We start from the raw sequence: 17,558 nt of genomic DNA on the forward strand, positions 1-17,558 counted from the left end.
CATGCGCATGACCCGTGATCACCAATCGTGTCTTCCATTTGATCTATATTATTATTATTTTTATATGAACTATAAGCTTCTAAGTATATAAATATTAATTTATCGAATATTCTGATTGTGATAGATGAAAATTTGTATGATTGCATCCACTACTACTCGTGTTGATGTCTTTGTTATCACAGCACTCGATAATAATGGCTCGTATAGTCCTCCTCTTAAGACCTCAATAATAATTTATCTTCCTGCTTAATTTAAAAAAGCCAAACTGAGGATAATCATTAAAAAAATTGAATTTGTGTTCATTGACTTAAATAATAAAATAACAATGAAAGTAATGTATTTATATACACGAATTAATACACCAAATATATTAGTTGACTACAGAAGAAGCTGGATTTTAAGTTTCAGAGTAGTTTTTTTTTGTTATCATTAGTTGACCTAACTACAAAGATAATACTAACTATTTAGTTAATTAATCTGGTAACGAAGAGAAGGCATTGATTTAACTTAATACAAAGAAGTAACATTGTTTAATTAATTTGATCACGTAGACAGCGGAAGATGCCTATAATACTATAATATATCTATATGGCCATCAGAATTATATTTATTTTCTTCTAAATATTTTGATGTCACGGTAATCTTCATTGCATGTGCATATGTGTTCTAAGATCGAGTATTAGCCGCTCTCATTATCTTTTTTTTTTCAATTAAATTGAAAATATAGTTCAATCCAAAGCAAAATTTGTGTTGGGTGCAAGTTTATTACTGTAATATATTCGGTTTTACCCATATATATTTGAATAGTAAATGGAACAAAGATGATAGAGAATCTCTATTAGAGATAGTGTGATCCCAAAAAAAGAAGCATAATGTGCTCCATTTCCTACAGCGTGATTAATGGACAAACCCTCACTCAGTCATCTCCATGTGTTGCATCCTTTTTCATTTTTCTTCAATGCTAAAAGATGTGTGAACTTCTCTTTATCATTTTCTTCTTCTTTTTTTTTACTTTGGTCCACTTTAGCCCATCCGTTCACCCACCTTACTAAGCAAGCCCCGAAACTTTTGAAAAAGTCAAAAACAACCCCAAACCGTCTCACTCCTTTCCTTTATATATACTCCAAACGACTTTACCTTCCAAAACCACACACTCTCACCAAACGTTCTACAGATTCGTAAATCTCATAAACATTATGGATTGGTTCTCATGGCTCTCGAGAACAAATCTCGAAGCTTCTCTCATCTACGAGTACGGTCTCTCTTTCTCAAACAACGAGCTCGAGTACGAAGACATTGCTTACTTCAACCACGAATTTCTCCAGAGCATGGGTATCTCAATCGCTAAGCACCGCCTCGAGATCCTGAAGCTTGCTCGGCGTGATCGGAAACCTTCACCGCTCACCGCTCGTTCGATTTTCAGAGTCTTGATCGCCATCAAGAAGACCGGGAAATGCTTCTCCGAGCATGTTAGGGCCTGGATCCGACGAGAGGAATCGTCCCGGGCTCTGGTCGTTGTGTCGAGAAGCACGAGTAGCAGCGGGAACGGGAGATGGAAAAGTGCGAGGAAGAAGAGATTGGTGATGCCGAGTAACGGAAATGGCGTCAAGGAAGAGAGACTCCTGTTGACGAATGGAACTCCTTGTAGGCTCGATAGCTTCTCCAATCCAAAGGTTTCTTCAGGTTATGAAGATGATGATAATCATTGGGGAAACAAAGATGTAGAAGAGAAGATTAAGTGGGATTCCATGTTTCAGAACCTTAAACCTACTTGAAATCATTAACTAGCTAGATGCCGAGGGGATTTGGGATCTTCCACCACAGATTTGAGTTTTGGCTAATATTTTTCGAGTGTGTGATTAGGCTAATTAGTTTTGTTAATTGACATTTTTGAGATTCTGAATGATTCTCTGTCTCCATTTATCTGCCTTTTTATTTATTGGCTGTGGACCACTTTTTAGATGAATATTATTAATTATATTCTTAAAGTTTTTAACTGTTAAATTACTTTTAAATTTTAGTAAAAAAATAAATAAATATATATATATATATATTTTGTTTTAAATATGAGTTGAAGTGGAAGGAAATTGCTAAATCACAATTAAGGGTCACATAAATATTTCCTTTTTTCTTTTATTTCTTTTTTCTTTCACAATTAACGGTCACACAAAGATTTCCTTTTTTTCTGTAATGAGTTTAATTAAGATGAAGAATCAACTCATTGCCTGTGTCGATGATGTTGATGATCCGATCCTCAAAACTCATAAGTATACCAACCACAACAGTGTCTACTTTCATGTTAGTATCATGATTCATGAGAGTTTTAAAATGGACTACTTCAAAGTCCAATGTACGTTGGGACTGGCGGCCGAGAGAAACAGAGAGCATTATTGCTGGTTTGGAACAAGAAAGGTCGAGACTATCTCTAAGAAAACCAAAAGCTAGCTATGATGAAGAAAGATGACATCTCTTCTCTCAAACAGATTTGGTTGCTCAAATAGTCTCGTTTTCCGGTAGCTGATAGTCTAGTACAGCTTGTGGTCCGGCTCTTTCATTACTTTTTATTCAATCTTTCATTATATGCTGTAAGGAAATCCAAATTTTTCACTGTAAAGTCTAAGCCCAGGGTTGTTTTACTTGTCTGTGTCAGTTGTTTCCATTTTTATCGGTTATAAGTTGGATCAGTGACTGTAATACAACTATCAAACAACAACCTTACAACCTCATCAAGAAGCCGATACATATAGGTTCTTCCAACCGGTTTTTGGCCGGTTACAGCGGAATAACACAAGAGTTACAAATCTTAGAATACACCCAAACAAAAATGCCCCACGATACAGTAGGAGCCTATAATAATAATGAAAAGTAGATAGCATCTATGAGTGTAGTTATATTATATATATTCTTTCATCTAAACAGCCTCTCGCTCTCTGGATATATCAATGACCCGTTGATTGCGGCTGCAACCGGAATGAGCCAGACGCATATAGAGCTTGATAAACCGGGCGAATTCTCACTGTCAAAATAATGCTCAGCAGGGTTCCAAGCCCACAAACACCGGCTAGAACCAAGAATGTTACTCGGAAGCAATCTGGACCAATGCAGGTCATCTTCCCTTGCTTATCAGCCTCCTTGTCATAGATGTATCCTGCGAGAATGGCCGAGAAAATGGTGGCACCAAGCGGGTTTCCCAGCAGTATGAAGTTGAAGTTGATTCCAAAATGTCTAAGACCAAATAGCTCGGAGATGGTTGCGATAGATAAGAACTGAAACCCCATGCATATTCCGATTAGAGCAGTCGCAACGTAAATGGTGTGGTCGATAGCCATGGCGAAGAGGAGGAATGTGAACACCATAACTAGCTGCGCGGCTCCCATCCATAGTGTTCTTGGAAGCGTTCTTGACCTGAGAGACAAATAGGAGAGTCGTATGAAACAGCTATTTCCCAGAGAGAAACAGCGAGATTATTTTAGACCGAGAGAGATTCTCACCTCACAAAGTGCTCAGAAATGGCACCTGAAGCAAGACGGCCTATGAAGTTGAAGAAACTGAAAAGACACAGGAGTATTGTTGTGTCCTTAATACCAAAAGCAAATCCGATCTGTGCCAAGTTGTTCGAGACTGTAACACCTGAACCCATGCCGAGGAAGTAGACAAACCAAAGGAGCCAGAAATCTGCCTTGACAAAAACTTGGCCAAACTTGAAATCCTCACCTCTCCTGGGTTTTCTCTTCTTCTTCACGGCACCTTCTGCTTCAGCAAGAAGTATTTCCATATCCGACTCATCATCTCCCTCAAAGATAGGCCCAAGGTTTGAAGCTGAGGTAGAAGGTGTCAGCAACGGTTCTTCATGAGTACCTTCCTCTTTGGCTAGATTGTCTGAAGACCCCAGTGGAGAGCTCTTGGCATTTGAACGGAAAAGTGTCATCTTGATGGGAACCGCAAGAGGCGACAACAAAAGTAACACCATGATAGCCACAAGAACATATTTGAGTATGCTGGGCAGTATAAACACCTCACTCAAAACAGTCGTCACAACAAGATAAGCAGCAAACAGTATACTAGTGACAAGCAGAAAAGCGAAATACATGGGCTCAGAAGGGTCTTCACCAGTAGCCGGAATACAGGGGCGGATGAAATACATCACAGTTAAGCATATAACCGGAATACCAACCGTAAGAAACAGAAGCAGATCCATAGCTGAATGGTGAAGCACCATGCTGAACAAGACAGTGAATGCTGCACCACTGATCCCAATATAACCTTTGAGAAGTCCAGCCACAGGGCCTCGGCTCATAGGAAAATTCCTCATATTGGTGACAAGAGATGCTGTACCGAACCACGAGTTGCTATTGGTAGCTAAAGCTAGAGCTACAAAAAGCTGTCAACAACAACATTACAAACAAATACTAAACTTTTGAGTTCACACGAAACAATAGAGTTTATAAATCTAATCGATGACACAAACCAACAAGATCTAAACTTGATTAAGCATTCGATGCAATCTAGGGTTTATGAAAACCCCCAAAATAAAGGATTTTACAAACTTGGTCGTTGTATCTCATTTTGGCGTTTAAGGAGTATGAAGAAACAATTCGAATCAGAAATTTAGGAATGGATAAAGTTTTGTTACCAGCCAAAAAGGCAAGCCAAGAACGATTTGGCTGACGGAGAGCCAAAGAACGCCGAAGCCGAGGAAACAAGAGGAAGCTCCGATGAGAAGCATCGACCATGGAGGAAGCTTGTTACTGGCGTATCCAGGAAGAAGACCCATGTTTTCACCCAAATCACAAGCAACGCCAAGGATCGTGACCTGCTGCTGGCTAAAACCCAAAACCGATTTGAGAGCGGAGGAGTAAAGCGGGAACGTCGAACCACTTCCCGCCGAGACCTGAACCCATGCGGCTGCCGCTAATCCCACCCACGGTGGTCTGCTTCCCGATTTTTCCGCCAGCTTCGTCATCTCTTCCGATCTCTCTTCTCCTGTGGGATTTTAGAAAAGTGCTTTGCTTAAACAGAGGAGATGAATCAGACTCACTCACTCTCACTTTATTGTTTGGTGTGTTTCTATTTAAAGCATTAAACATCTTCAAAATGACGTCATATTTTTTAACATATTTAAAGCATACGTTATAGTAGTTTCATACTATTTTTTAAAAAAAAACTCAAGAGGATAAAAAGCGTGATTCGCAAGAGGTTTAGCATTACTTTTGAAACTAATCATATTAAATTCTTGAAGAATTGCAAGTGGGTCTCAGTTAGATTCTTAGTATTATTCACAACTAATGACAAAAATCCTACGTTTTTTATTTTTGTTCCTATTCTATTTTATTTTTTGTCTGAAATTCGACAGTTATAAGAAGCACTAACCAATCAAACACTTTCCGTTATTTTTTTGGCTTAATTTGAAAATTTATTTTATGGTACAAATATGTAAGAGAGGAAATTGTTGTCTTGTTAAGATTTTTGTGCTTGAAACACGTGAGGTCATTTGACTGTGACTTCGTCCCGCGTGGACCGCCCGATACATCACTTTGGTATTGGCATAGATCTTAACGTTCCCATGGCATATTTAAAAAACATTATAGAGTCAAAAACCGACAATTACAGGATTATCGTTGCATAAAAATAAATTAAAGAGGGGGCCTAACTTTTTGTTTGTTTTGTTTTGACTGCTACATATGGACCTTAACTAAAATACTCAAAAATCTTACCTACTGAGGACGGAAAAAAAACAATAATTTGCAAGTTGAAACGGCAGGACACCTGGTTCTGCACCGGCCTCGAGGCACAAATAGCAATCCGACACGTCAGAATTTCACAAATAGCAATTAGGTATGGTGCCTAGCTAGCCCCAACTAGTCGTCGCAATTACTAAGTACATTTAGTTTGGGGGTCCAACGGCGACGTTCGTTGACAAATTCAATGGCTTTGCTTTATTGAAAAACCTACTCATGTCATGTATCTTAGAATGTTCAACATTTTTTCTCACCTCTTATTCTCATAGAATGAAATTAGTAAATAATTATACAAGTAGAATATTATCTAAAAGAAAAGTTTATAATTTATATTTTTAGACCAGGAAAAAAACATCAATACTATTATAGCTATCTAGTGAAGTTAATAGTCTAAATAAGTTGTTGATTTACAGACTATCCACTTTCTAAAAGTTAATAAACCGAGTAAAACAATAAAAGAGCGTTTGCACAAAAAAAACAACAAATAAAAAAAAATTGACGAATTCCTTTGCACGTACGACTTTATTTTTAAAACCATATATCATTAACGTTTCCAAAAAAAAAAAAAAAGGGGTGATAATATGGGCCGAGTCCATAATGGGCTGGCTCCACTAATTAAAATCTATTCATCTGGATCATAGACTTTTTGGTTTGAGATCGGTGACGTCTTTCCCTGACGAAAATCAACCAGAAGATGAGTGAGAACATGACTGCACCAGAGAGCGACGCGAGTCCTGCGTAGATCCACTGACTTGTAATGCTAAGTCCAGGGCAGTTCTTGGTGGTTATGTCTCTGAAGGTGTCTCTAACGAATGTACAGTCCGCAATACTAGCTAAGAAGGGACCATAATGGTCCAACGTGAACGCCACGTTGATCGCACCCATCATCTGGTCGTACGAACCTTGTGTTAACCTCCCCTGCGTTGTGCAGATTCCTTCTGCGTTCACTTGGCAAATATAGCCTTTATAAACCTAATTACAAAAACATATACAAATTGAATTAACATTAACATTTGACATATGTATCACTTATGAGAAAATGTATGTACCTGAGAAGCATTGGCTAAGAGGACTTCGTCGGGAGCACAAGGCCGCGGTTTGTGATTTTGGTCGAGTGGGTTACAGAGAAGAGGAACGAGCGGACCAGACTGGTTGTGGTAGAAAGGGGCATTAGGTGGGAACTGATCATGGTTACTGACATTGACCGTGTACGCATTGGTCATGTCAACGGCCGTCGCAGTCATCGTCTTCGTTATATCCAATGTCTCTCCAATGGTTTTAGGATCTAAACACGGAAGAAGTTGACTCAATGCTGAGTCTGCCGCTGGGTCATGCACCCATTGGTCCATAGCCATACACGTGTCCGCAACCACACTGTTTATTAAGTAACATCATTAGTTTGATAAAAACAAATTGAATCTTGAATTAGATCAAGTGACGACGAAATATCATTTACTTGTGGAATACAAGGAAAACGGCGCTGAGGAGGATAGTGGCTGTGACGAGAATCCAACCAAGAATTACCAATCTGATATAATTGAAACACTGATTATAAACATTTGATTTGGATATGATATGATAATATAACAACGTAGTCTAAGTGTAACTCACAGGTAGACAAGAACTCGCAATCCACAGAACGAAAACACTGTTTCGAAAGAAGAAGAAAAACAGAAACAAAAATAATGAGATTATTCTGTATCTTCAGATCAAAATAGATATGTTTTGATTTGTGACTTACAAAGGCCGAGGAATGCGACTGCGAGCATTACACCAGCGATCACATTTAACACATATCTCCTGAGGAAAACGCATTTGAGTCAAATACTCAAACAGAGCTTCTATATATATTTAGCTTGTGAGGCAAGAAACATATCAAGCGAATACTTATTACTTACACAGGGTTTAGTGCTCCGGTGAGATAACGGATTGTCTGGTTAGCGACACGGTCGGGGTAAGTGATGTTAGACATCTTGATCATGTTGTTGAAATGATCGATGTTGCCTCTAAACTCGGGAGGAAACAGGTTGTGTCCATCGAGCTGAATGTCTTTAGCAGATTGAATCGAGTCCCATAAGCTCGTTAGCTTAGTCAAAACTCCAGTTGCTTGTTTCACAATGTACATAAACGTCCTCTCCACGCTACCGTAGAACTCGTTTTGCCCCGTGTACAGCATTGCAGACCCAATCCTGAAGATAAACGACATCGCGTCACAAATTAGTAATCTTATAAGATTATTTGAAGTTCTTAAGTAATTTAATGATGGGTTACACGGCGGCTATGGTGAAGAGGAGGAGGAAGACGAGAGAAAGAGTGTAGCAGACGCGAGAGTAGCCGTAGTTGCGGCGGCCACAGCCACAACAGCAACAACAGAGGCATGAGCAGATGAGAAAGAGTCCGAGCAATACGAACCACGCGATTGCTATTACTATGAATGGAACTGCAGAAAATCCAACGGACTGAAAAAGACAAAACAATAACCATTACGATTTTCGAAATTTTGCTACAAAGAACATCACATTTATTTTTTTTTTATTTTAAAATCACGTTTTTCTGTAGTTTAATTTTCGCCCTTAACTAAATCAATTGCTACATTATCTACCCCAAAGCATCATACTACTACTAATTAGTTTACTCTGGTTTAATTGTCTAAACGTCCACTTAAGTGTAATCGTTTCCAAAATAAATACAATTCTATATCTTTGTTGTGGTCAGATAATGTTTTACCCAAAAACTGATTTAATCGTCTAAATGCCTCAAGAAAATATAGGTTTGACGGAAAGAATTTATTTTTGACATTTAGAATATTGAAATCAATTAAAAAAGACAGACTCACGGCGATGTAATGAGAGTTGGTAACGTTCCAACCATCGACATAAATATTGAAATGGTTGAGAGGGTCAGGTCGCTGTGTCCTCTCCGCCGCTAACACCAATCTGGTCCCATTCCCTCCTTCCAAAATTTGCCTCCTCACTCCTAAAATCATTTTCTTAAATTTTTATCAGAAGCCATTTTTTAATCAAATTTGTATAATTGTATCCAAAAGAAAAAAGGGGTTTCTCTGGTTTAAAAGAAACAAAACTTTTACCTTGAAATGAGGTAGAGGATGGACGATGATGACAAGAAGACGAAACTGCATGAGAAAAAGAAACCAAACTCGACGTGATCAGAAGCCCAACGGTGATCAGGAGGAGACGCCGGCGACTATGATATGACGGCGTTTCGCTATTAACCATTATTCTCCCTATTTTTCTTGTCTAATTCTCTCTCTTTTTTTGTTTTTTTGGGGGAGGTTTGGTTTCTAATTTCTGAAACTCTAAAAAAGGGTTTATCAATCAAACGTATGAATAAGAATCTTTTACTTCTTCAGGAAATCAAGGACAAAGAAGATGAAACGAAACTGTTCCCTTTATTTAGATTTTCACCATCCATTGTTGTTATTCTGTTTTGTTTTAAGTTTTCACCTCATTTTCTTAGTTTTTAAAATCCTTAATTAATTACTCTTTTAACTCTTATTGGCTGTGTGACCTAAAACTTAAATTAATGAATCACATTTTTTTCTATAAAACCGATTATACAATAAAATTGAAATGAAATTGGTAAAAATACTTTATACTCAGGGTCGACTCGGAGATTAGAAAAAGAAACGGAGAATGGCATTAATTACCACCAATACTGACATGAGAGCTACTCTAATTTTGTAACGGAAAATTGCATTTATGATCATCTGGTACCAACTTTTCCTGCTTTTGCTCTGTCATGGCATTTTCTAAAGAAAAATGTTGTAACTAAGATTTTTTTTAGAAAATTGTTACGTCATGTCTGCATAATCTTTACAAAAGTAAGCTAAGATTAAAAGTCGTATTCTTTAGTTGAATTTTTTTCAAATTACAATAATAACGCCATATTCTCCAATGGTTTTAAGAATGTGATCCATGATGGATCATCCATCGTTTCTGTAGGGTGTTTTATTGAGCTTAACGATCTTACAAAATAGCCACAAAATGCCTGTGGTTGTCACAGAGTGGAACAACAACAAAAAAAAATTAAGTTAGAGAGTGAATTACAAATGGTACGTATATGTAGTAGAACACATATAGGAGGCGACAAACCATCTTTCAAAACCAAATCTTCGGAATTTGGCTTAAGACACACAACTCAACCAGATTTCTCAATGAACCTCAGTGTTTTCTCCTCGGTTTTGAGTTGAAACAAAGCCACTTTATGGCAAAGATGATATACCTTGGGGAGATTTCTCCATCCAAAAGGACGCTTCTCTATTGCTTCATGTCTGTTTTGAACACATAACCAAAGAGTTTCTTCATATCTAGTTATCTATTCTCTACAGACAAGCGTTTCGTCCAAGGACTTTTCTACCAACTCAGGCCTTCTCCTTGGAGATAGCCCTCTTTCGATCATTTCCTCCTCATATTCCCTAGCCATATCCAACATTCCTTTCTGAATCAACGCATCAATCACAGCATTATACGCCGCTGAATCAGGAGTATCCCCAGACTCTTTCATTGTCTTCCACACATATAATACCGGCTGAAGAAATCCCCATCTCTCAAACTTCCTCATTAGCATCACATAAGTATCCATCTTTGGCCTCACTCCACTCCTTATCATCCTACCAAACAGACTTAGGATCTCACTCGGTTTCTCCAAACGGGAAAAGAGACACATGTAAGTAATCGAATCGGGTTGACAACCTCTCTTAGGCATCTCATCAAGCATCCGATACGCGTCTCTCATCCTCCCGTCTTCACATAGAAGCTTAATGATTGTGTTATGAGTCGCAACATTAGGTTCACAACCTCTTTCCCTCATCTCCCGAAATACCCTGATACCGAATTCAACACCTTGCGACGCTCCAATGGCTCGAATCACAGTGTTATAAGCAACCACATCGAGTTTCATCCTTCTACTCTTCATTTCCTTATACAACTTCACAGCTTTCCACGGTTTCCCGCTCTTGCACATGATATCCATGTAAATGGAATACGAAAAAAGATCCTTAGTAACACCTTCAGTATCCATCTTCTTCCAATACTCCTTGCATTTACCCCACCATCCCAATTTCGACCACCCACGAAGAATCAGATTATGAATCTTAGTATTACTCACACTAAAACCATTACCAATGACATTCTTCCCAAAACAAAGCTCTTCAGCTTCAACCACATGTTTATGCTCGCAAAGCGCATCGACCAGATTATAAAATGATGTTTCATCTCTCAAATTGAAATCATCCAATTTATCATACGCATCAATAGCCTCCTGAACAAGATGAGCCGTCACATAACGCTTAAAGACTATACGAAACGTGACGTGATTCGGCACAGATTCCGTGTTTCCGATCATGCGGTTAATCAAAGCCCAAGAAATTTCAAACTCGAAATACTTACCCAGAATATCGATCACCCGATTGAATGTCTCGGTGGTATGTCTGAATCCGGATTCTCTCTCGACCCAGTTGAAAAACTCCAACGCCTTTTGCCAATCGTTGCTGTAACATGTGAGAGCTTCGCATACTGTTTTCTGATCGTAACTGGACTGATCTTCTTCTTCCTGAGATCGAAACTTCGCATCATCGACATTTGAAATAGGTTTTACTGACAGAAGCCGAACGGAGTAAGGGGAAGCAATCCGAACTCGATTGAGTCGCCGCAACAAGAGCATTCTCTTGTTTCCCCTCTCCGCTCCCTGTACACACGAAATTAGGGTTCATCATCTAACGGGCGAATTTTGACCCGAATACCCATTTTAAAATCTGACCCGAATACCATTTATGGGCCCAAAGCCCGCTGGACTTGTGTTAATATTTGGAACATTTGGGCCGATCTATCTTCTACGAATCTTTCTTAGGCCCATCATAATTGAGCCATCCAGAGGTGAAAATAAATAATCGAACGGTTAATATTGGTTTGATTATAAACACAAAAGTTCTTTCCAGGTCTCCTTGTAGTCTTTGTTGTAGTAAATGGCGGGAGTCATCCACGTCAGCAGTACCCAGATTCCGGTTGCGTTTATGTCCGCAACCAAACAGAGCTTTAGGAGAGCTTCTGTGATCAGATGTGCCGCCAACACTCCAAAGAAACGGTACACCATCGCGGTTCTTCCCGGCGATGGCGTCGGTAACGAAGTGATCCCAGTCGCTGTTGACGTTCTTTGTTTAGCTGGGTCTCTTGAAGGTTCCTTCTTTCTCATCCTGTTGCCTAATTTAATTTGATTTTCCCAACTGAAATCGTGTTTTTGGATATCAGGGATAGATTTTAGCTTCGAGGAGTTGCCTATAGGAGGTGTTGCTTTAGATCTTGTCGGAGTTCCACTGCCTAAGGAAACATTGATCAGGGCAAAGCAATCAGACGCTCTTCTTCTCGGAGCTGTTGGATGGTATGGTATTATTACCATAACTTTCGTTCATCTCAAGTTTGGATTCATCTAAAGTTTGGATTTTTGAATTGAAGGCCGAAATGGGATAACAATCCCAAGCATTTGAAGCCGATAACGGCCTTGTTGCAGCTTCGTGCGGCTCTTCAAGTATTTGATGAGCCCTCCTTCTTCTGTGAGGTGCTGCTAATAAATGGATATATATATATATATATATATATATATATATATGTTGTATGTGGTAATGTAAGGTGTCCATTTACAAAATTAAAAACTTTGGGGTCAATTCTGAAAATAAAACAATGTGCAAAAAAGGACCCATAAATGCAAAGAAGTAAAGTCTGAGTGTACTAGTAGTATCCATTTGACTTGCGGTTTCAAAATCCGAAAAAGACCAATCAATCCTTTCTCCCTGAAATGGCGGCGGCTCTGCAGACGAATATCCGGACGGTCAAGGTTCCGGCTACGTTCAGAGCTGTAAGTAAACAGTCATTGGCACCCTTTAGAGTAAGATGTGCTGTTGCTTCCCCTGGTAAAAAACGATACACCATCACTCTCCTTCCCGGAGACGGCATCGGTCCGGAGGTTGTCTCCATTGCCAAAAATGTGCTTCAGCAAGCTGGATCTTTGGAAGGTTCTCTCTCTCTCTCTTGTTCCCTTTCTTATTTAATTTAGTTGCTGTTTCATTTCAATTGGGGACTACTGTTTTCTGCTTGGAATTGAAAGATGTGAGCATTAGAAATTGGCGAGATTTTGAATGGGATTTACAATCGTGGGTTGGGCTCAAAGGCCACGGAGATTGCCTAATACATTGCGTCTGTGCTCTGTATCAGGAGTGGAATTTAACTTCCGTGAGATGCCCATTGGAGGAGCTGCTTTGGATTTGGTCGGAGTGCCCTTGCCGGAGGAGACTATCTCAGCTGCAAAAGAATCAGATGCAGTGCTTCTTGGAGCCATTGGAGGGTCTGTCTTCTCTCTTTTCCCACTAATCTTGTTGGCTCTTAATTATTGTTTTGGGAAATACAGTTTCTCATTTAGTCATTTTCTCATGTTGGTATAATAATAACTTAAGGTACAAATGGGATAACAATGAAAAACATCTGAGGCCTGAGAAGGGGTTACTTCAGATTCGTGCAGCTCTCAAAGTCTTTGCAAATCTGAGACCTGCTACAGTCCTCCCACAGGTGACCATCCTCAGAGATTTCTTGGTTGCCTGAACTTTGTTTCTTGTGTGAAACTCTAATTTTGTTGTTTTTATACAGTTAGTGGATGCTTCCACCTTAAAGAGAGAGGTAGCAGAAGGTGTTGATCTAATGGTTGTAAGGGAGCTTACAGGAGGTCAGTTTTATTACTTATTAAAAATTGATCGTAATTCTTGTCTTTCTCGTGTGACAATATCTTATAAAATGTCATGTCTCATGGTAACAGGTATTTACTTTGGAGAGCCAAGGGGCATAAAGACCAATGAAAATGGCGAGGAAGTTGGGTTTAATACTGAGGTTTATGCTGCTCACGAGGTACTCTATTGAAAATCTCAGATGCAGATTTCCGTGGACTGATTGTTAAGTACTAGGGTCAAATCTAATAAAGCATTTTGTATGTTCGTCAGATTGATAGAATTGCTCGTGTTGCCTTCGAGACTGCTCGGAAACGGCGTGGCAAGCTGTGTTCTGTTGACAAAGCTAATGTTTTGGAAGTGCGGTTGATAATTATGTTTTCTTTGACTTGTTTTCCTCTCTCTTGTTTCCTGTGGAACGAACATAACACTGAATTTTTTTATATGCAGGCCTCAATCTTATGGAGGAAACGAGTAACAGCATTAGCCTCTGAATATCCTGATGTTGAGCTGTCACATATGTATGTTGACAATGCCGCGATGCAGCTTGTTCGTGACCCAAAACAGGTACGTGTACTTTGTATTTGCCAAACTAGTCAGCTTTGATGTGCGACAGGTGTAAATCCTTGCAATTATTTGATTGTTTGATAAATGCAGTTTGACACCATCGTCACAAACAACATTTTTGGTGATATATTATCCGATGAAGCTTCAATGATCACAGGAAGCATAGGAATGCTGCCATCTGCTAGTCTCAGTGATTCGGTATGATATAAAATAATATGATCTTTTAGTATGCAAGCAGTATGATCTAGTCTGAACATAAACCCGCCATGTGTAATACAGGGACCTGGACTCTTTGAACCTATACATGGTTCTGCACCTGATATTGCTGGACAGGTTCTAACTCTATCCTTCAAACAAACACGGTTTTTGTTCCCTGATATCAAAACTAGTTTAATGCCAAAATCAAAGAGCACAACTTGTTGATTCTTTGAATTTTCAGGATAAGGCAAACCCATTGGCAACCATTCTAAGCGCTGCAATGCTTCTGAAATACGGACTTGGAGAAGAAAAGGCAGCCAAGAGAATTGAAGACGCAGTGTTGGTTGCTCTGAACAACGGATTCAGAACTGGAGACATATACTCCGCGGGAACAGTATGTTTCTTGAACCACTCTTATAACATGTTTCCTTTTCCTTAAAAACGTCCCGAGTTAGTGTTTGAGAAACGTTTAAACAAGCAGGCAACAACAAACAGTAGTAATATTTTTTTGTCTTTTTGTATGGGGTATGATCAGAAACTGGTGGGCTGCAAGGAGATGGGAGAGGAGGTTCTGAAGTCAGTGGACTCCCAAGTTCCAGCTTCTGTTTAATATTTGTAGAAACTTTGAAGAGTTCATTTCCAACAACAAATGTTGTACCTTGTACTCAAAGAGTCTCGGTTTTATTAGCGATTTTTATAATGTGAGATTATTAGAGGGACTTATTTGATCGAACTGAAACGTTGATGTTTTTTTCTGAGAAATAAATATCCTTGTGGAGATAATGACGTGTCAGAGTATCACTCAAAAAGCCAAAAATTAGAGAGACAAAAAAGATTCAATCTCCCCCGTAGTCCTTATCCGGCGCCGAGTGTGGTCAAACGTCGCAAGAGTTTTCGCTCTTTCCGGTGAGATCTTTTTCCTCTGATTTCTGTTTCATGGCAAGCCTACTTTTAGAGCTGAGTTTAATCGATGAATCAAGGATGTGAATTTTTGTTATTTCTTGATTATTCATTATTATGTTCAAGAAATCTAAATCTCTGCTTGGGAACTAATTCACAATTTAGACATCTCTGATGAGTTTTTCCTCTGTTTTTTATTTCTATCTTATCAATTTTGTTTCTGGAAATTTTCATGGCTTTTTGAATGTTCATTGGGATTGCGTATCTTGGTGGTGGTAAGTAAAAAGTCAAACGCCTTCGTTTTTCTGCATAATCTCTGAGTTCCATCAAAGCTCTGTTTTGTGTTTTCAAGGTGGACTTTTCACTTGACATGTTAGGCTTTGATCCTTTTTTGTTCACACAGATAGACAAATGGATGAATTGCCAGACCATTTGGTTTGGGACATTCTCAGTAAGCTTCATACTACCGATGACAGAAACTCGCTTTCACTCTCATGCAAACGTTTCTTCTCGCTGGACAACGAGCAAAGATACTCTCTGCGGATTGGTTGCGGTTTAGTTCCTGCATCCGATGCATTGCTTTCTCTCTGCAGGAGGTTTCCAAATCTTTCCAAAGTGGAGATTATATACTCAGGCTGGATGTCAAAACTTGGCAAACAAGTTGACGATCAAGGCCTTCTTGTCCTGACCACAAACTGTCATTCTCTCACTGATCTCACTCTGAGCTTCTGCACCTTCATCACCGATGTTGGCATAGGCCATTTGTCGTCGTGTCCAGAGCTTTCTTCGTTGAAGTTAAATTTCGCTCCCAGGATCACTGGTTGTGGTGTGTTGTCACTTGCTGTAGGATGCAAGAAACTCAGGAGACTTCATCTCATTCGATGCCTAAACGTTGCAAGTGTAGAGTGGTTGGAGTATTTCGGAAAGCTTGAGACTTTAGAAGAACTCTGTATCAAGAACTGCAGAGCCATTGGGGAAGGTGATTTGATCAAGCTGAGGAATAGCTGGCGAAAGCTGACAAGTCTGCAGTTTGAGGTAGATGCCAATTACAGGTACATGAAGGTTTACGACCAGTTAGATGTGGAACGGTGGCCCAAACAGTTGGTTCCCTGTGACAGTCTGGTGGAGCTCAGCCTCGGTAACTGCATCATAGCTCCTGGTAGAGGGCTCGCTTGTGTGCTGAGAAATTGCAAGAACCTGGAGAAGCTTCATCTGGACATGTGTACCGGTGTCAGCGACTCAGACATCATAGCATTGGTTCAGAAAGCTAGTCACCTAAGAAGCATCTCGCTCCGTGTCCCGTCCGATTTTACTCTGCCTCTCTTAAACAACATCACGTTAAGATTAACCGATGAAAGCCTCAGCGCCATAGCTCAACACTGCTCAAAGCTCGAATCTTTCAAGATATCTTTCTCAGACGGTGAATTCCCTTCCCTCTTCTCTTTCACACTCCAGGGGATAATCACTCTGATCCAGAAATGCCCAGTACGCGAGCTTTCTCTTGACCATGTGTGTGTATTCAACGACATGGGGATGGAGGCTCTATGTTCAGCTCAGAAACTTGAGATCTTAGAGCTTGTCCATTGCCAAGAAGTGAGCGATGAGGGGTTGATTCTGGTGAGCCAGTTTCCTTCTCTCAATGTGTTGAAGTTATCAAAATGTCTGGGAGTGACAGACGATGGAATGAGACCACTTGTTGGATCTCACAAGTTGGAGTTGCTTGTTGTTGAAGATTGTCCTCAGGTTTCAAGAAGAGGTGTTCATGGTGCTGCAACGTCTGTCTCGTTTAAGCAAGATTTGTCATGGATGTATTGAGATCGTATGATTTGCTTCCTATGTACAATTTTACTCATGTGTAAGTAAGTGTAAATGTTCGATCTTTGGGACAGAAAAATTACTAATGCCTCAGTGATGATCAAGTTTAAAATGACGTCATAGCAGTTGTATATAAACAGTCATGGATGATGTAATGTTGTTACTCTTTAATTTAATGGTGCGTTTTATAAATATAGCGTCATAATAATTAATTGACTGATGTCTTTCTAATCCATGAGCTAATCTTATCAAGTCGTCATTCTAAAGATTTTTAAATATTGATATTGCCACGTCAAAACGCAAGTAGTAGTACTTGTTTGATCAGTTAGAGTTCAACTGGGCTGACATTTTTAGATCTTGTGTCGGTAATATATAACTTTCACCATCTTTCTTAATACCAAACGTATTTTGTTCTATAGAAATTTCTGTCAAATGTTATGATTGTCTGTCTACTAAAACCACATATTTACGTTTGAAACCTTTAATTTTAAATCCTTTATTTTAGCAGATAAACATACTCCTTTAATAGTAGCTTTTATATGATTCCTTTAATATTTGGTAATTAGTTGAAGAAGTGTGTACCCTAAGCGAAATTGTAATCAGACAAACTG

General features: G+C 39.3%; 8 protein-coding genes and 1 long non-coding RNA gene across 14 annotated transcripts; 5 read left to right on the forward strand and 4 right to left on the reverse strand.

Moving 5' to 3' along the window:
• Window positions 1–474: 474 nt before the first annotated feature.
• Window positions 475–870, reverse strand: AT1G09977. The gene has a single exon (NR_139732.1). It is a non-coding gene; the product is annotated as an other RNA (long non-coding RNA).
• Window positions 832–1,994, forward strand: AT1G80520 (Sterile alpha motif (SAM) domain-containing protein). Its single transcript, NM_106700.2, has one exon. The coding sequence runs from the start codon at window positions 1,197–1,199 to the stop codon at window positions 1,773–1,775; it is 579 nt and encodes a 192-aa protein (NP_178167.1). The 5' UTR covers window positions 832–1,196; the 3' UTR covers window positions 1,776–1,994.
• A 211-nt stretch (window positions 1,995–2,205) lies between these two features.
• AT1G80525 (uncharacterized protein) lies at window positions 2,206–2,621 on the forward strand (the record flags this gene model as incomplete). The annotated part of the gene is made up of 1 exon (NM_001334991.1): window positions 2,206–2,621. The coding sequence occupies one exon, from the start codon at window positions 2,206–2,208 to the stop codon at window positions 2,443–2,445; it is 240 nt and encodes a 79-aa protein (NP_001320750.1). The 3' UTR covers window positions 2,446–2,621.
• A 3-nt stretch (window positions 2,622–2,624) lies between these two features.
• On the reverse strand, window positions 2,625–5,075 carry AT1G80530 (Major facilitator superfamily protein). Its single transcript, NM_106701.3, has 3 exons — window positions 4,634–5,075; window positions 3,492–4,381; window positions 2,625–3,405 (listed from the first exon to the last, which is right to left on the reverse strand). Exons 1-3 carry the CDS (start codon window positions 4,961–4,963, stop codon window positions 2,940–2,942), a joined length of 1,686 nt encoding a protein of 561 aa, NP_178168.1. The 5' UTR covers window positions 4,964–5,075; the 3' UTR covers window positions 2,625–2,939.
• A 986-nt stretch (window positions 5,076–6,061) lies between these two features.
• AT1G80540 (envelope glycoprotein B) lies at window positions 6,062–9,252 on the reverse strand. 3 transcript variants are annotated; one of them, NM_106702.5, is made up of 9 exons: window positions 8,827–9,121; window positions 8,575–8,714; window positions 8,010–8,197; window positions 7,637–7,927; window positions 7,480–7,538; window positions 7,350–7,386; window positions 7,195–7,266; window positions 6,788–7,112; window positions 6,062–6,710 (listed from the first exon to the last, which is right to left on the reverse strand). In NM_106702.5, exons 1-9 carry the CDS (start codon window positions 8,972–8,974, stop codon window positions 6,354–6,356), a joined length of 1,617 nt encoding a protein of 538 aa, NP_178169.4. In that variant the 5' UTR covers window positions 8,975–9,121; the 3' UTR covers window positions 6,062–6,353. The 3 variants fall into 3 exon arrangements, with proteins under 3 accessions (NP_178169.4, NP_001320461.1, NP_001320460.1); NM_001334992.1 differs by having other exon boundaries at window positions 6,173–6,710; window positions 7,637–8,197; window positions 8,827–9,035; NM_001334993.1 differs by having other exon boundaries at window positions 6,309–6,710; window positions 8,575–9,252.
• Window positions 9,253–9,605: 353 nt separating this feature from the next.
• AT1G80550 (Pentatricopeptide repeat (PPR) superfamily protein) lies at window positions 9,606–11,514 on the reverse strand. Its single transcript, NM_106703.2, has one exon. It carries the CDS (start codon window positions 11,418–11,420, stop codon window positions 10,074–10,076), a length of 1,347 nt encoding a protein of 448 aa, NP_178170.1. The 5' UTR covers window positions 11,421–11,514; the 3' UTR covers window positions 9,606–10,073.
• A 157-nt stretch (window positions 11,515–11,671) lies between these two features.
• On the forward strand, window positions 11,672–12,457 carry AT1G80555 (Isocitrate/isopropylmalate dehydrogenase family protein). 2 transcript variants are annotated; one of them, NM_001334994.1, is made up of 3 exons: window positions 11,672–11,932; window positions 12,005–12,134; window positions 12,209–12,457. In NM_001334994.1, exons 1-3 carry the CDS (start codon window positions 11,722–11,724, stop codon window positions 12,453–12,455), a joined length of 588 nt encoding a protein of 195 aa, NP_001322191.1. In that variant the 5' UTR covers window positions 11,672–11,721; the 3' UTR covers window positions 12,456–12,457. The 2 variants fall into 2 exon arrangements, with proteins under 2 accessions (NP_001322191.1, NP_001077857.1); NM_001084388.2 differs by having other exon boundaries at window positions 12,005–12,457.
• A 21-nt stretch (window positions 12,458–12,478) lies between these two features.
• On the forward strand, window positions 12,479–15,015 carry IMD2 (isopropylmalate dehydrogenase 2). The gene is made up of 11 exons (NM_106704.4): window positions 12,479–12,765; window positions 12,965–13,094; window positions 13,204–13,315; window positions 13,394–13,469; window positions 13,560–13,648; window positions 13,741–13,827; window positions 13,918–14,034; window positions 14,125–14,232; window positions 14,314–14,367; window positions 14,474–14,626; window positions 14,768–15,015. Exons 1-11 carry the CDS (start codon window positions 12,549–12,551, stop codon window positions 14,840–14,842), a joined length of 1,218 nt encoding a protein of 405 aa, NP_178171.1. The 5' UTR covers window positions 12,479–12,548; the 3' UTR covers window positions 14,843–15,015.
• A 25-nt stretch (window positions 15,016–15,040) lies between these two features.
• On the forward strand, window positions 15,041–17,136 carry AT1G80570 (RNI-like superfamily protein). Of its 3 annotated transcripts, none has more exons than NM_106705.3 (2): window positions 15,041–15,138; window positions 15,536–17,136. In NM_106705.3, exon 2 carries the CDS (start codon window positions 15,544–15,546, stop codon window positions 16,945–16,947), a length of 1,404 nt encoding a protein of 467 aa, NP_565240.1. In that variant the 5' UTR covers window positions 15,041–15,138; window positions 15,536–15,543; the 3' UTR covers window positions 16,948–17,136. The 3 variants fall into 3 exon arrangements, with proteins under 3 accessions (NP_565240.1, NP_974192.1, NP_974191.1); NM_202462.1 differs by lacking the exon at window positions 15,041–15,138 and adding an exon at window positions 15,170–15,407 and having other exon boundaries at window positions 15,536–17,134; NM_202463.1 differs by having other exon boundaries at window positions 15,079–17,134.
• Window positions 17,137–17,558: the final 422 nt, after the last annotated feature.

The sequence above is a fragment of the Arabidopsis thaliana genome (genome assembly GCF_000001735.4).
Source record: "Arabidopsis thaliana chromosome 1 sequence".
NCBI lineage: Eukaryota > Viridiplantae > Streptophyta > Magnoliopsida > Brassicales > Brassicaceae > Arabidopsis > Arabidopsis thaliana.

What these genes read in the sequence shown, in the direction of transcription:
- AT1G80520 (NM_106700.2), top strand. Translation starts at nt 1,197, where the DNA reads ATGGATTGGTTCTCATGGCTCTCGAGAACAAATCTCGAAGCTTCTCTC.
- AT1G80530 (NM_106701.3), bottom strand. Translation starts at nt 4,963, where the DNA reads ATGACGAAGCTGGCGGAAAAATCGGGAAGCAGACCACCGTGGGTGGGA. An exon ending in TTGGCTTGCCTTTTTGGCTG is followed by an intron (nt 4,382 to 4,633) that starts GTAACAAAACTT and finishes TGTTGTTGACAG; the next exon opens with CTTTTTGTAGCTCTAGCTTT. An exon ending in ATTTCTGAGCACTTTGTGAG is followed by an intron (nt 3,406 to 3,491) that starts GTGAGAATCTCT and finishes TTTGTCTCTCAG; the next exon opens with GTCAAGAACGCTTCCAAGAA.
- AT1G80540 (NM_106702.5), bottom strand. Translation starts at nt 8,974, where the DNA reads ATGGTTAATAGCGAAACGCCGTCATATCATAGTCGCCGGCGTCTCCTC. An exon ending in CCAACTCTCATTACATCGCC is followed by an intron (nt 8,198 to 8,574) that starts GTGAGTCTGTCT and finishes TGTCTTTTTCAG; the next exon opens with TCCGTTGGATTTTCTGCAGT. An exon ending in TTGCGAGTTCTTGTCTACCT is followed by an intron (nt 7,267 to 7,349) that starts GTGAGTTACACT and finishes CAATTATATCAG; the next exon opens with ATTGGTAATTCTTGGTTGGA.
- AT1G80550 (NM_106703.2), bottom strand. Translation starts at nt 11,420, where the DNA reads ATGCTCTTGTTGCGGCGACTCAATCGAGTTCGGATTGCTTCCCCTTAC.
- AT1G80555 (NM_001334994.1), top strand. Translation starts at nt 11,722, where the DNA reads ATGGCGGGAGTCATCCACGTCAGCAGTACCCAGATTCCGGTTGCGTTT. An exon ending in TTTAGCTGGGTCTCTTGAAG is followed by an intron (nt 11,933 to 12,004) that starts GTTCCTTCTTTC and finishes TTTGGATATCAG; the next exon opens with GGATAGATTTTAGCTTCGAG. An exon ending in CTTCTCGGAGCTGTTGGATG is followed by an intron (nt 12,135 to 12,208) that starts GTATGGTATTAT and finishes TTTGAATTGAAG; the next exon opens with GCCGAAATGGGATAACAATC.
- IMD2 (NM_106704.4), top strand. Translation starts at nt 12,549, where the DNA reads ATGGCGGCGGCTCTGCAGACGAATATCCGGACGGTCAAGGTTCCGGCT. An exon ending in GCAAGCTGGATCTTTGGAAG is followed by an intron (nt 12,766 to 12,964) that starts GTTCTCTCTCTC and finishes GCTCTGTATCAG; the next exon opens with GAGTGGAATTTAACTTCCGT. An exon ending in TTGTTCGTGACCCAAAACAG is followed by an intron (nt 14,035 to 14,124) that starts GTACGTGTACTT and finishes TGATAAATGCAG; the next exon opens with TTTGACACCATCGTCACAAA.
- AT1G80570 (NM_202462.1), top strand. Translation starts at nt 15,377, where the DNA reads ATGTTCATTGGGATTGCGTATCTTGGTGGTG. An exon ending in GATTGCGTATCTTGGTGGTG is followed by an intron (nt 15,408 to 15,535) that starts GTAAGTAAAAAG and finishes TTGTTCACACAG; the next exon opens with ATAGACAAATGGATGAATTG.